The following is a 15,795-nucleotide window of genomic DNA, read 5'->3' as shown; positions in this document are numbered from 1 at the left end:
GAAGCACATCTGCACTTATACCAAATTATCAAGCAGACAGAGGGAGAGAGAGAGAGAAAGAAATCAAAAGAAGAGGGAAAGGCAATGTTGAGACAGATCACATTCAATGAGTTAGCAGCCCTCTCTGAGTAAGACAGTATTTTAAATAAAACATGAAAGCTGGAGAAGAAGGCACTCCTCCCGATCCAGCAACTTGTGACAAGCCATGATATTCTGAGAGACAGCACATGAAGCTAAGAGGCATCCCTGGGGAGGCCCTTCCCTCCCCATCAGATAGACTATGTATCGGAACCATCAAACACGGGCCCTCGTCCCACAACATCCGAGGCTCCTCGTTGGAAGCCAGACTGACCGTCAGGCAGTAAGATGCTGATGAGCACTTATGCACTGACTTCCTCTGTGCACTCCCTCCTCTGTATCTCTGATTAGGCGACAGAAGATCCATCTCACTCACAGGCGGGAGCTCTACAGCATAAAGAAATGAACTTCCAATCCAGAAATAAAAAACATTACCCAGACAGAACTAAAATCAGTTCCTGTTTAGGCTCATTTTCTCAGTCAGAGCCATTAAACTGAGAGGCTTGAGAGGAAGGGCCTATAACAACATCGATATGAACATGTAAATAAGTCATGGTCTCTCTCTCTCTCTCTCTCTTTCTCTCTCTCTCTCTCTCTCTCTCTCTCTCTCTCTCTCTCTCTCTCTCTCTCTCTCTCTCTCTCTCTCTCTGTCTCTCTCTCTGTCTCTCTTTTTCTCTATCTCTCCATGTAAAAGCCCTATGCACATTTTTAGAATTCCCAGAGTTCTGCTGACGTGAAGAAAGAGATGAAAGATTCATGCTTGTTTAAAAAATTCAAACAGATGTCCTGAACTTTCGGTACATAGCCAATATGGATACATTATTTAGTCTTGGGATGCCAGAAAGGGAATGTGGGGTTTGGACGTGCACATGAAATCTAAACAATCCAAACATCCAAGCAATAATAAAGCAAATGGATAAACCCAGTGGTTAGTAAAACAATGAATAACTGTGACTGCTTTGTATCTCCAGCAAAGAATAATACGATATAACATTCATGTTTATTTTTTCTTTTCGTTTGCTCAGTAGTTCCCAGTAGGCTTGACGTGAACTGTGCTGACAGTTGCAGGTGAAATTGCAGAGCTGGTCAGGGATGCACCAGCAGAGGGAGACCATGTCACATGACAGTGCTGTAAACACCGCTGCGCGTGTAATGTCCCTTTTTCTGCACATTTTAAATAATAAAAACGGTACTCACTGAACAATTCTATAAATAGTGGGATGTATAAATACACCTAAAGTATCAGGCTAAGACTGAATAATGTAGGGGTTTTGACCTCTTTAATAAAACAGCCCTTCAAAACTTTTTATAATTATCATTATTTAAAATATATCTTAGCAATTTATAAACTGTTGTCTTGACATATAGACGAGTTTCATAATTATTTTAATGATCATTGTTATAGTTTTTGTGTTTGTTAAAGTAAAATGTGTTTACTTTAAATGTAATAGCTGATCAACTGTTAAGGGTTAAACTGAGTCGGACATGACACTGAAATCTGATTCAGCCGGATGAATTAGCCTGCTTGCGGTCGAGATCTTGTTGGGAGTTTGTTTTAAATCGAAATTTCACAGGTGGTTTTCGTGTCGTCATACATTTGAGGTCGGTGAATGTAAAGCTCACGCGCCTGTCCTTGAGTCTGAGGCGTAGTGTCCCGTCTTCAACGCGCTGCGTCATGGCGACAGCGGCGGAAAAGTTACGCATTTACTAACCGGAGTGTTCGGAGTATTGATGTGCAGGTCCGCAGACACATGTGTAAGTACTTCATGTTTCTATTCTCTGTCTTATCGGGACACATGTGGGGGTATTTCTTCCTCCGCGGATATTTCCTGTTCCTGGCTTACCTGTGCAGCCAGGTGAGCTAACACCTGTAAGCGAGCAGCGTCAAGTGTTTACTACAAAGCGCCTTATCTATAGTACTTCTACTTTATCAAACGTTTGAAATCATGATACGGTCTTTCATTGTTATTGCCCTGTATACAGTAAAGAAAGACTGCAATGTTGAAACTCATTCATTGTCGACTTTCTGACATTAACTTTTCACATCGTCACTATTCTCCCCCTCAGCATGGTGGATTACAGTGTTTCAGAGGCAGCAACAGGAGCCCAGCTCCCAAAAAGAGGTGGTCCTTTTAAAATGGAGGAGCTGGCACTCAGGGACTTGCTGGAATGCCCACTTTGTTATGAGCCACTGGATGTGTCAGCCAAGGTCCTGCCCTGCCAGCACACTTTCTGTGTGTCCTGCCTGCAGAGGCAGGAGGTGGCCCACTCCCAGCTGCTCTGCCCAGAGTGTGGAGCTCCTGTCCCAGCCAGAACGGTGGAGGAGCTTCCTGCAAACTTCCTGCTCGTAAGGATCCTGGAAGGGCTCCGGGGGTCATTGGGGCCCAGCGGGGACAGACAGACAGCCCGCTACGCGGTGCCCTTTGTCAGGGGTGGCTCGACAGCCAGGGAGGGTCAGCAGCAGCTTGAGAGTCAACACAGAGAGAAGCAAGGGCACAATGAGGTCAGTAAAACGACCCCGGCCGAATCTTCTGCATATACAACAACAACTCTGGGTGACAACTTTATCTGACAAATGATATGATGAGATTATGTTTCTATTTCAGTAATTATACAATGTTTTGATGGCCATGCCCGACTGTAATGGCCCTATTTATTTACTGTAAGAAAGTACACAGTGTTAAACACTTGTTATTTAAACATTGCATGCTGCCCATTTTCCAAAGCCCAACATTTAATCATCTTTACTTTGGATTTTAAACATGACCTCCAAGAGTATCCCAAGGTGTATTTATGTATATTTACCGTCATTTCCATTCACAATATGCTGTATTGTGAAAACACCACACATGAATGTTTTGGCTAATCCAGTGAATTAAATAACAGTTAGATATTATTCTATCAAAAAAATAGCAAAAAAAATATAATGAATATTGCCATAGAGAAATCCTTCTCATTGATTTGCAACATTGCCTACAATGTCCTAATACGCCCACATGTTAAAGACACAGCTAGCTCTGTGCAGACATTGTGGTGAAATCTCTACTCAGACAGTTGAGAAATGAATATTTCCTCATTATTGTCTTAATTCTTTCCCATTTATTCCTTTAATCTTATTGAACAAGACTGTGTGTCTCATCTCTGACCTTTTTAATGACAAACTTTAATGGTATTCTGCAGCTGAGATAATAAGAGCTGGAGTGTGATCTGACCAACCAGGACCTAGTTTGTGTCTGACGAAGTTTGAGTCGGTGTTCCTTCGGGCATGAATTGAGGAGATCTCCTGAAACCTGTATGAGTGAGGAAAATGTATTTCTGGCATCATACCCCTGATGCTTTCCTTCCTCAGATATGACCTAACTGAGGAGAGCTCTGTTATAACATTTAACAACTACTATACAGGGCAGTAGGTATATGCCATACATTAGTATTGCAAACAAATTGCAACATTTATGACATATAGGACTAATTGTAGCTCATTAATCACAGACTACATTTTAACTTATTTGTCATTCGAGTAATGATTTGAATCATAGCATATCTTAATGCTTATTATTGTTCAGTATAATGTTAAACAGGTGTATAATATTGTCAGAACAAATGTTAGAATAAGACTTTTTTTGGTGCAGGTTTCACATCATTTATTCGTATAAATCAAATCTGTGCAACTCATTTTGTCACCGAATTCAAACTCAACAGAGATCAAAGGATTTTAAAGGTAATTCACAGTCAGTAAATCATTTTGCAGTTTTTATTTAATGCCAATGTTTTAGTCTCTGAGGTGATGAGAAACACAGAAACCTGCCTTCTCTGTAGTCTCATGGTATCAACTGCTGCGAGCGTTAAAGCGTTTACTTGTAAATCATATCTTGAGTTCAGCCAGAGTTTATGAGGGTGAGTTTGAATCATTCTGCTGTTTAAATGTGTACTTCAGAATCCTCCAGTGCAAAACCGAATACTGTAATTTCCTCAACCTCATTCTTTCACTAAGTCCAGGTATCAGTGTGGTTACCGCAAAAGAAATGTGTAGTCGGGAGATACATTTATGGGGAGGAGCCTGATAGAAAAGCTGAGGATTTCCTGCATCTTCAGTTCACATGCGAGCCTGGTAAAATGTGGGAAGAAATTACATTATAATAAAGTTTGTGAAGTGTTGTATCAATTTTAAACTATATTATATACCGTATTATAATAGTTCCAAAAGATATTATCTTTGGGCATCCCTATGCTGTTTTCGTTCAATGTCACTGAAAATGTGTTAAGACATTATCAGTAAAGCTTGAGTCAATGCGTGACTGTCTGTTAAGAACATGCAGAGGTTTGTCACCCAGCCTCTTGTGAATAAAAATGAAACCTGATTATCATACTGACTGAGAGCCTCTAATGTCTCAACTGCAGCATTTTACATATATTTTAACCTGTTTTTTCTCTTTTAGAAAAAGGATCTCAGCAAAGTCCCTGATTGCTCTTTGACAAAATAGATAGAAAGATGTATTAGAAAGGAAATATTTCGTAATCTTTCAAAGAAATCGCAGCGTAGACTGTCTGTACACGGAAACAGCTTTAAAATTTAAGTAATTTGAACATATTCAGAAAAGTATATCAAGTTGAATAAATTCACCACTTCATTTGAGCATACTGTAGCTGATCTGTGATTTTTCTCGTCCGTTTTCCAGCTTGCTCTCAGAGCTTTGATGCGTAACCAACGAGGTGATTCGTCAGGAGAGCTGGTGCTCGCATCTGGTAACGGTATCACCCAGAAACACAAGGTGGATGAGAGCTGGCACCACGGGAACGGTGGTGACAGTAGCGGAGCGTCTGTCACTGCCAGCGCGCTGCAGGTCGTCAGTCTGATGCCTCAGCTGCAGCCCCTCCAGCAGTCCCAACCTCAGGCTCTCTGCAGGGCGCTGCACGACTTTAACCCCGAAGAGAGCAATCTGGAAGACAGCAAATATGGTCTCGGCTTCCTCAAGGTCTGACTCTCAAACAGCTCACTTAACACAGCAGGAAAACATACTCACTGTCAAAGGGCCTTGTATAACTTGATCTTTTTAGAATACTCGCAGAGTTTCCTTCTTCTTACTGAATGCTCAAAGACAGGTATTAGACATAAGTTAAACCTTCAGGAAGATAGCAAAGGTGCTATCTCACCTTTACTATGCTGTATGAGTGTTCATGAGTGAATGATCTGAAGACGAGATCCATCAGGATCTGGTAACCACTTCTGCTGTACCATTATCTCGGAAAACCCTAGAAAAAACACTAAATATTTTTTGATGTACTGGTTTTATTGATTAATCGTTTGGTCAATAAGCAATCGTTGGGTTTAGAAGTGAGCAAAGATGACGCCTTCAAAGACGTTTTGTCTGGAGAACAGTCCAAAACCCAAAGATATTAAATTTACTATCATGGAAAATTAAGAAAATCTGAAAATACTTACATGTGGGAGACTATCTTTGCTTAAAAAAGATTATTTGATCATCAAAATTGTGGCAGAATAAATTTCCTTTCATCAACTTGATCAACTAATCGTTAAATTAATCGTTTTCCTGATAGTTAATAGATACTAAAATTAGCTTGACTCTTTTTTGGGTTGAGGGCAGAGTGCGGGGGGTGTAATATCAATGTTTTTTTTATTATTTACGCTGCTTTGAGAGACTAGTAGAGCTGGAGGCTTAGACCTCTGCTGCAGTGGTAGTTACTAACCCTGAAGGATTTCTGTGGCAGTTATATAAGGGCCACTTGTGTGCTCTCCATTAAAACACACTTGCGCTCTCTCTTTTTTTTCCAGCTTTAATGCAGATGGTCAAATCTCTTTTAGAGGGAGGCCGGCCTCAGAAAGGACCGGCAGACACAAAGGCAGAGGATGTCACATGCTGCAGGAGAGATGTAGTGCTGGGAGAGATTCTGAGTGCCCAGTCTCCGGGGGCCAGCACACGCTGTTATAAGCACCTGGCACCCTGTTTGCTTTTTTAGTTTGTTGTTCCAGCAGTTTCTCTAGCGCTCACCTTTTCACTACTTCCTCTCAGTCCAGTTGTGTGTCTCTTACTTCTGGTTTACAGGGAGACATCCTTACTGTCATCAGGCGGGTGGATGAACACTGGATTGAAGCCAAACTCGGGGAGAAAGTTGGAATTTGCCCTCTGCAATATATAGAGGTGAGTTTGCCTTAGTTCTCTCTCTCGCTCTCTCTTTCTCCCTTCCTTCATTTTTTTGAATGTCGGTCATGGCCTTTTCCCCGTGATCAAGGGTGACACCTGCCGTTTGGCACTTTGGTCTGATGGTGTAACTCTTGTAATGAATTGGACCATAGACGTCGTCGCTGGATGTCATTAATTCCAGGTCACTGGCAGGGCGCTACCTTGATTTTCATTCAAATCTTTGATTCATCCGTAAATGTCACTCCTCGCTGCAAAGTGCTGAGGCAGAGAGATAATCTGTGAAGCCGTGCTGTGTCTGCAGCTGCTCATTAGTGTGTGACTATGTGGCTTACTCAGGTTGGCAGCGCTTGCTTAGCTCACTGACTGTCATTTGTTTTCCTCTGTACTTTCTGCCTCCAGGAATTAACTTCATCCGTGCCGGGGAAAATTGTAATTGTTGCTTCAGTGAGGATAATGTGCTGTCTTTAATCAGTTTTAGTTTACTTCCCTCACTTGTCATCAGTTTTTGCTTGAGGTTTCCTTAATATTTAGATTCTCTTCCCCTTCTTTTATTCGTCTTCTCCTCCTCAAACGCCTTCTTCGTCCCCTATCCACTCATGTCTTCTGCTAAAGCCCCACCTCAGTGGTGCTCTTCATCTTCTTCTACCTCTGTACTCTATTCTTCCATCCTCCTCTCCTCTCCCATCTCCTTTCTGAGCCTCTTTTCCTGTCGCGCAGCCAGGCATGAAGACACAGTAAAGCTTTCTTTGCTCGGGTGGCATAACAGCACATCACTGTGGGGAGTGAAAGCATTAACCCTGCCATGCCTGTCTGTCTGCCTGCCTGTCTGTGCAGCTTCTCTCTCGGCACCCGTCAACCCTCCTTGGCTTATTGGTTGGTACTTATGCTCCAGCCTGCCTGTCCGCCTGTCCAACAAGTTGTAGGGGTGAGTGGACTAGAGATAAGTGGGTGTTTTTTAGACAGCCGTTTCACTGATCAGCAGGAGCAGAGGTTGACAGGCGCCGGTCGCAGGTAGGAGCAAGCCGGAGAGAATTTCCTTGACTGAGGATAGACTGTTCTCTGTTAGGATTCATCCCGTTTTACACTGTGGTTGCTTTTTATGTGTTCATCTCTCTCAGACAAACTTAGTGGCTGCCAAACTGCTCGAAGGAAAGAATCGGAGGGGGAGTGACTCAGCAGACTTTCACCATCGGACTGGCAGTGGGGGCAAAGACAAGGCCACTGACGGATCCAATAGGACCACCCATTACGGAGTCCCTCAATTCCCTGCAAAGACGTCCATCACCAATGCTTTGTCCCTCTCCAACCAGCAGAAACAGCCCGCATCCAGCAGCATCCGATTCAACCCAGCTACCAAAGGAGAGACGACCAACATCAGCACCTTCAACAACTTCAGCCGTCAGGAGCGGCCACACCAACACCAAATCTCTGCATCTCTTGCTACCCGGGGCCACTCTCATCCCTCCAGAGTGAACTCTCAGCGAATTAGACGCCACTCTGACTCGACACACAGACATCAACAGGTGAGTCGTGTGCCAACATATCTGCCTTTATTCATGCTATAGTGATGATGTGATAACGTTTCATCAGATTCCTCTTTGAGCTAAACTGTATTTGGCTTTGTTTGGTTTGCGGTGATTGGTTTTAACAGAGAACATGTGGCTGGCAAAAGGCATCACAGCTTTCTGTGAGATAATAGAGGTTGTTATTTAAGTCACTGAAGTTGTCCTCAGGGATGCAAAGAGGGAGCCATGACATTAAGCTTCAGGAATGAATGAGAGGGAGACATCGCCCATATGTTGTCAGCTACATAATTAAGACAACACAGATGTGGAAAAGGGCTAGATATGAAGGGAGTAAAGACTGGAGGTGAGTGGACCGAAACTCTAAAAAGTTCTTTAATCAAAAGTTCTGGGACATACGCCAGAGGTTCCCCACAGAGATGAATATCGGTCGAAAAGGGTGTGTGTCCTTTGTTTTTCATCAGCACAGGAATATATAGTTCTTGAGGGAGGATGTGAACTTGTCTTACTGTGTCTGAAAGCTCATTTGACTTGACTGTTTCATAGAATGATGAGTGTTGACTGTTTCATAGAATGATGAGTGTTTGAGTCTTCCAATAACTTCAAAGACGAACAACAGCATTGAACAACAGAGCCTTAACTGCTATCATGTCGTCTGAATTACTCACAAGAAGAGTGTGTGAGACTCTATTGCTCTTGAGGGGCCACCTTTGGCATCAATGAAACCTCTGATTATAAATTTAGAAAAAATAAAATCTCAAGCTGTTGTGATGAGTTGCTCAGCTACTCTTTTCAAGTGACCAACATCATGCCTGCTGCCTAATTTATACAGCCTGTGTCGCATGGCAGCATGATGAACATCTCCATGAGAACATTTGGTGGGCTTTTTATTTGTGTTGAGATGACCAGCAAAAGCAACATGATAGAAACACTGTGAAATGGCTTGCTGTGAAAGTTTTGATGAATACATTTTATACAAACAATTATATGTGTGCTGCTGGACACATTCATTTATTAAGTCATAGCCTGAGTGTCTGAGTACAACATAAAAGCCTCTGCAAGGCTTATTAATGTAACCTGGTGCCAATTGCCCTGCGATAAGGATTTTGTTTGATACAGTTGAGAATTTCTTCCCTGCAATCATACTTGTCAGAGCACAAAAATGTTCCTGCAGGTTGGCAAAAAAACAGGAGAGGATGGGAGGGGGAAGAAACTGGAGAACAAGATAACAAAAAAGTAGGAAATGGGAGCAATAGCACATTAAGAGCAAAAGGTGAGAGGAAATTCTGAACTTAAGATGCCACAGAGCTGGCAAGAGAAATAGAAAACAAAATGTGTGTGCTGCAAAAGGAAAAATTCAAGAAGTAGGAGGAGGGGAAATAAAAGATAGATGTTGGGAGTGGGAGGCTTGGAGAGTCCCTCAGTGTGTCTGCTTATCTCTCTCATGCTGATGATGATGAGTCACTGGTGAAGTTGGTTACATAACAGACTCCTCTATCCCCGGCCTTCAAACTTCTTCCTCTTCACTAAGCAGGTAACACTCACTCTCACATCAGTGGGCCGGTAATGGCAGACAAGCCGCGCACCCTTTTTAAAGGAGCCGAGGGCTCTGTCCCTCAAGCCGAGGCTGAGCTCCCCACTGACCAAGCCAGCGTGTGTGCTATTTTTAGAGCTGCATCCCATCAGCTCTCACCTCTGGCTCCACTGTTTCACAGAGAGATGTTTCTTCCCACAGACTGTGGCTGAAAAGATGCGTATTAGTGTGAATATTGGCACGATTATGTAAGTGCAAGCTTTCATCTGGAAATGAAACAAAAGCAAAAATTACCCTTTAAACCTTTTAAATTTTAAAGATTTTTTTTGAAGAATAATAAAAAACACCTTTAAATTAAAAATATTGAAGTTAACTTATAAACACAATGCTTCAGTGGCGCGCCCAAACACCTGGTATTATTGAAACAAAAGCTTATTTGTTATTAGTTCCTCTTGAAGCCTGTTAGATATTAAGTCCTAACCAGAGGACCTTAAAGACCAACTGGCCAATTGGTGCATGACCATGCAGAGCTTTAATAATCACAATGATCACAATACTCTTTAATGTTTCTTAATTTGATCAGGAGCCAATGCAGATAAATAGAGTTTGGTGTCACAGAATCTGGTCAAAGGCTCACCAGCAGCATTTGAGATGGAATGAAATAAAAGCATAGATTAATGTTTTTTCAAGCAAATTCTCTCGTTCCTGCTTCTTGCTTGTTGACCGTTGTGGCTGGCAAGAGGACATTAATATTCTGTTTCATTTATTTATTGATGGCAGCAGTTTTTCTGGCTGCAGGTATATGCCAACCATTTATACCAAATGAGACTATATTAACTGCATTACCATGGCAGAATTACTCTCTCTATGTAAATGAAGTTGCTGTCACTGCAGCTGGCCATTGCGTGACTGCAGCTTAACTGAACCACCATCGGGAAAAAATCAAAACAAAATTGAGAAAAGACAGCAGAAAGACAGTAATGACAAGAATTAAATTATTTAATGCATGAAAAAAATACTTAATGGGCATTTTTCTTTTAAAACTATGGCCGTGCTTTGCTGTTAAAAGATAGTGATTAGGTAAAGATGTCTTCTGCTTTCTGCCCTTCTTGCTGCTTCAGCAAAGACAGGATGTTATCTTTTCTTCAGGTTGCTTTTAGTGTAAATGTCCTGTGTGTCACAAAAGACTCGCAGACAAAACAACTTTCGACGACAGTAATGCTCATCCATATGCTCCGCTGTATATGAGGGAAGGCTGGTATGTCTTCGGGACATTATATCATAAGTTTATCTCGCTTTACTTCTTGCCTCACAGCACTGGCTTTGATAAGTGAGGCTGAGCTTAAAGCAATGGCTGCCCCTTGATTAGGACTTCTTTTGTGCTTCTTTGAGGTAGAGTGTGAATACAGCTCAATGGTGGCAGAGCTGCAGGATCCAGGCACATGCTTTATAGAGGGAACCCCTTGGCCCACAGGCCAGCATTAATGCTTTAAGCAGTAGTTGAGTGGTAGTGCTAAAATTAGTACAACCCTCTGTAGACGTCACTGTGTGGATAATAGCATTCGGAAAGTTATCTACGCCTTTTTGTATTGGTAACAAAAGAAACATAATGTGTGGGGTTTTGTTTTTAGTCAGACGACAAAATAAAACATACAATTGAGATGTCACTAACATGCCCCTTTTTAGGATGGCAATTAAATTGTTAGGGATTAAGTTTCAGACTGTGTTGTGAGACACACCTTAGTGTCCCTCCCTGCTGACTTTGTCATGTCTGACTCACAGATTACAGACTTCAAGTCTGTCAGAGTTTCCCAGCTTTAAAAAGGGAAGCTCAGATGACAATGCAATGCAAAAAAGGTCTGCCGGGCCATGATATATATATATATTTACTGTATTTTAATTCAAATATATCCATCATCTTACTCCATAGGGTGGCCGGGCTCAGCCTTAGAAATAGGGTAAGGAGCTCGGACATCAGGGGGGAACTTGGGGTTGAGCTGCTACTCCTTTGTGTCAAAAGGAGTCAGCTGAGGTGGTTTGAGCCTCCTGGACGCCTCCCATTAGCGGTTATCTAGGCACCTTCAACTGGTAGGAGGCCTCGGGGAAGACCCAGGACACGCCTGGAGGGATTATATCCCCTAGTTTCCCTGGGAATGCCTCTGGATCTTCCAGAATGAGCTGGAAAGTTTCGGGGTGAGAGAGAAGCCTGGGTCAGCCTGCTTGACGTATTGCCAACGTGACCCGACCTCGGATAAGCGGATGGAAATGAATGAATAAATGGACATCATCTTTGCTGTATGAATGAAGTTGGAGCTTAAATTAAGCAGAAGACTAGCAGTCACTGAATAGTTGATGAGCTAGAAAATTACGTAAAATCATATGTGTCACCATGTCTCAACCCAATTAAACATCTATGTGAGTTAGACAGTTTCTCCACTGCCATCATTAAAACACCAATGTTTGGTCAAAGATGGGTTTATGTCATTGTCTCAAATCCTCCTCAATTATTCAGCTATGAGGAGATTTTTTCTCGATATAATATCAATGGAAGCGATGTGGGAAAAAATCCACAAAACTGGTTCTGTGCTGAAATATATTCAATATATAAGTGGATCTTCAATTACTATGAGGCTGTAGATAGTTACTGTCTTTGTAGCACAGACTTCTCTGGTCAGTCCATCACTGTGCTCCATTTTGAGACGCTGGATGCTAGTAGCTTTGCTGATTTCCTGAATTTTCCTCTAGCGTCATCAGCAGTTTGACAATTTGGGCTTTTAGTTAAACATCTCGACAACTATTGGACATTGCCAAACATTGTGGTAATATCCTACACATTGATGGAATTACGGTAAACAGTATACCTGTTAAACATCAATATGTTAGCCTAGTCACTGTGAGCATGTTAGCACGATGATGTCTAAAGCACAGCTTTGCCAAATTATTGCATTTAATTCAAAATACTTTATTCATACCTTAAGGGGCAATTTGGGACATTTAAGTTTGCAAACAGAAATAAAAGACACTCTTGAATAATGTGCCGTGCAAAACCATTTGAAATCCATTTGATAATGAATTTAAATCTCTCCCTAAACAGAGTGAGAAGAAGATGACCAGTGACACTCCACCCGCCATCTCTATGGCTCTAGTGAACCCCCAAATGTCCTCGACCTCTACAGACAGCAAAAACTCCTCCACTCAGCAGCTCTCCATCAGTGTGTGAGTCACTGTTTTAAACATCATATTATGATATGATAATGTCAGATCTCAAGATATGAATAGAAAGAGAAATAATACACACTCAATTACCTTTAAAAACATGCATATTGTAGAAAGTGGGGTTGTCACATTGACAAACCCCCTGTATGACTCCTCAGGTGTGCCGTCTTGTACTCCTACAAACCACGACGGCCTGAGGAGCTGGAGCTGAGGAAAGGAGAGATGGTGGGAGTTTACGGAAAGTTCAAGGAAGGCTGGCTGCGTGGGTTATCACTCAAAACGGGCAAAGTTGGCATTCTGCCCAGCAACTACATCACGCCTGTGCTCAGGTGAGAGGCTGTGATCCCTGACTGCTGAGAGTGGGAGCTGAACGCCATGTGGATTCAGACAGTGATTTAGTGTGGGCAGGATGATATGTTTTCATGCACATTTTAATGAAACATTAAACTAAAATAAAGCACGGAGGCTGGTGCAAAGAAACTTTAACTACAGTAGCGCAAGTAATGTTTAGTGAGTACTTCACTATGTACTAAGTGTCTCATTGCCTCACTACAGGACCTCGGCCAGACTCCTTGAGACCAAAGCAGCTAACACGTTCTCACAGTACAACACATTAGCCGGAAAGAAACCCACTGCTGCCAAGAATCCTGCTGTGGTCCTTGCTCTTGATAGGGTAAACTCTGATGGAGCGATATACTCAACCGGACAGGTCCCATCTGTGCCAAATGGAGCGCAGCGCGCAACGCCGTCCACTGGCGCAGGAAAACCGTCTCTCTGTGGGGGTTCGCAAGGTTGGGATGCTGTGAGGCGCATCTTTAACCCTTATAGAGGTGAGTGAGAAACAACCACAGCTCTTTTCTAATTGCTTGATTTAAATGAGATATTTCGACAGATTGTCACTAAAGGACTATTACATATTTTTTTTCAGGGTCAAACTATTTCTCCCATACCAATCTGAGTGGCCCATCGAAGTCACAGCACTTTTCACAAGTTCAGGCGTCCGGCTACTCGCCCGCCCTGCAGAGGAAGAAAAACGGCATCCTCCTGTCGCACGCTGGCAGACCTCGAGTCAGGATGACTGAGACTGCAGCGCCCTCTGGTGCTGCAATCTTTAAGGAAAGGGACTTCACTGCTTCACATGCGCATGACAGACAGCCTTCCAATTGGCCCCACTCAATTCTAGTCCGACCCAATTCACACAAGAATTCTGCAGACAAGGTAACGTTATTCTGATGATTTATTGCAGGAGGCATGAGCATGCATTTGTCTGACATTAAGTACTCTCTTCGCATCGGTCTTATACAATTGCTTTGTTTGAAATATATGATCACTGTTCTGCATGTGCCTTACAGTAAATATTGTTCTGTCCTAGCAGGCAAAGTCAGTGCGGTTCTCGACAGATGAAGACTCCCCTCCTCCGAGACAACGGACCTCCTCCTGGTCGCCAGGAAATCACGTTCCCTCCAACTGCGGCCCTGGCCCCCCACCGTTAGAAGTATGGGCCCCCTCGCTCACGCTGGGAAGAGATGGACCGGGGATAATTCTCAAAGAAGGAAAAGCTCCTATTCTCAGGAAAGGCCTAGAAAATGCCATCTCGGATCTAAATTATAACCCTCAAAAAACTATATTGTCACCACCGTTGTTGTCAGCCGTGCCCTCTCAGTTCAGCCCCAGCAGGTACATTGAATCTGTCTTTGTCCTTGAAAATAAAAAGCGTATTGATTAACAGACAGACAAGGTAGCCTTTAAAGTTTTTCATCGATTTGACTTACTGGACTGAAACCTCTTCCAACTTTTGCTTTTTTTCCTCAGACACAGAGTGACAACAACGCATTTAGCCCAGACGGACTCAGAGCTCAGTCTGCTTCAAGGCGATTTCGTCCTCGTCCACAGACCTCGACCTGATGGACGAGTTCTGGTTACTCAAGAGAGCAGTGGGCAGACAGGTTTATTCCACAGCATTGTTTTTCAAGCCCTTGAGAGGCTTAGCTGACTGTGTAGTACTGTAGTTATGTATATGTCTATATTTCATGCGTTCAGCTGCCAAATGACTTGACTGACCTGAACAACAAGTTGCGGGTTGAGGTCCAAGGGTTAATACTGCCAATGACAATCCTTTTGAAGGAGGTGTTTATTTTTGTCCTGAGTGCACAGGAGAGTGTGCTTAAGTCCTCCAGAGATATATTGTGTGTTCTTAAACATATGTGCATGTTTGTTACACATGTACCAAATCCCACCTAATGACTCCTTATTCAAAACCCTTGTTACACATATTGGTGAGTGCCTTTGTCAAAACTCACAAAGAAACAAACTATATTTAAATATATTTAGAGAAATTATGAAGTACAATATATGCACTGCTTATATGATAATAAACTATACTTCCAGAACTTTTGTCTTTTGGTGTCTTACTTCAGATGTAAGCTACCATTTTAGTATTGCAGTTGAGTAAACCACTCCCTGAATATCTGCAACCTGAGGGGCCACACTAGTTCACTGTGTTAACTCGTTTGTGGTAATGTAAAGACGTAAAATAGTGATTGACAATGTGTGCCTCTAAAGCACAACTTTAGTTAAGATAATAAGGGGCTTACGTTGGGTCCTACCTAATGTTGTCTTGAAGAGGATCCCATTGTCAAAATTAGAGTCAGATATTGGCATTACATTTACAATATAATATAAAATAAAGTGCACAGACCAAGTGTAATGTTAAAGTGACATGTGTATGTAAATATGAAGTAAAAATGGATGAGCAATATTATTGTTAGTGATTATGACATTTCTTTAAAGTACTGTTTACCCATGGAAAACACCTTTTTTGCGTGACTACAATTTTGTTATTGAAGAATTTGTACTGGTTGGGACATATTGCAGTCGAAACAATTAACTTGATTATCTGATGTCTTCATTGCTGTCAGGAAGACACTGCTCCTTCTGAGATGTATTTCCTGTAATTAGTTGATAGCCCTTGATCTGACGACATATACAGTACAAAACACTGATTTAGCTGCAATCGGCTAATATTGGACTGCCTCAATTAATTTTTTTATCAGCCTAATGCTAGTTAAAATCTAGTATCAACACCTTCAATATTTCAGTATTGTGCTCATTGACTATGTGCCATAATAAATCTGTGTCCATGCACAAATGAACTCACACTAAATTTGAGGCCAGGCAGAATTCTATCATAGGAATGTCATACAATGCACAGAGTGGGAGTAGTGGGGGGGTCAATGTGCCTATCAACACATTTTTTTAGTTTTGTACCTATACTTTTATTTCG

At 42.2% G+C, this 15,795-nt stretch overlaps 1 protein-coding gene across 3 annotated transcripts; it reads left to right on the top strand.

The window, feature by feature from the left end:
- Positions 1 to 1,573: 1,573 nt before the first annotated feature.
- On the top strand, positions 1,574 to 14,886 carry sh3rf2 (SH3 domain containing ring finger 2). 3 transcript variants are annotated; one of them, XM_068585509.1, is made up of 11 exons: positions 1,574 to 1,833; positions 2,330 to 2,581; positions 4,755 to 5,051; positions 6,141 to 6,236; positions 7,358 to 7,762; positions 12,391 to 12,512; positions 12,671 to 12,841; positions 13,068 to 13,342; positions 13,441 to 13,730; positions 13,885 to 14,189; positions 14,325 to 14,886. In XM_068585509.1, the coding sequence occupies exons 1-11, from the start codon at positions 1,810 to 1,812 to the stop codon at positions 14,503 to 14,505; spliced, it is 2,418 nt and encodes an 805-aa protein (XP_068441610.1). In that variant the 5' UTR covers positions 1,574 to 1,809; the 3' UTR covers positions 14,506 to 14,886. The 3 variants fall into 3 exon arrangements, with proteins under 3 accessions (XP_068441610.1, XP_068441602.1, XP_068441593.1); XM_068585501.1 differs by having other exon boundaries at positions 2,146 to 2,581; positions 13,888 to 14,189; XM_068585492.1 differs by having other exon boundaries at positions 2,146 to 2,581.
- The last annotated feature ends 909 nt before the right edge of the window (positions 14,887 to 15,795 follow it).

Source organism: Clinocottus analis, unplaced genomic scaffold (genome assembly GCF_023055335.1).
Source record: "Clinocottus analis isolate CAN_PGR_092001 unplaced genomic scaffold, fCliAna1.0.p SCAF_10, whole genome shotgun sequence".
NCBI classification, from domain to species: Eukaryota; Metazoa; Chordata; class Actinopteri; order Perciformes; family Cottidae; genus Clinocottus; species Clinocottus analis.
The sequence above is the reverse complement of the archived record's forward strand: the minus strand, read 5'-3'. Positions and strand labels throughout refer to the sequence as shown.

Coding starts and splice junctions, on each gene's coding strand:
- sh3rf2 (XM_068585492.1), top strand. CDS start 2,147: ATGGTGGATTACAGTGTTTCAGAGGCAGCAACAGGAGCCCAGCTCCCA. Junction 6,237..7,357: donor GCCCTCTGCAATATATAGAG/GTGAGTTTGCCT, acceptor CATCTCTCTCAG/ACAAACTTAGTGGCTGCCAA. Junction 13,731..13,884: donor ACAAGAATTCTGCAGACAAG/GTAACGTTATTC, acceptor GTTCTGTCCTAG/CAGGCAAAGTCAGTGCGGTT.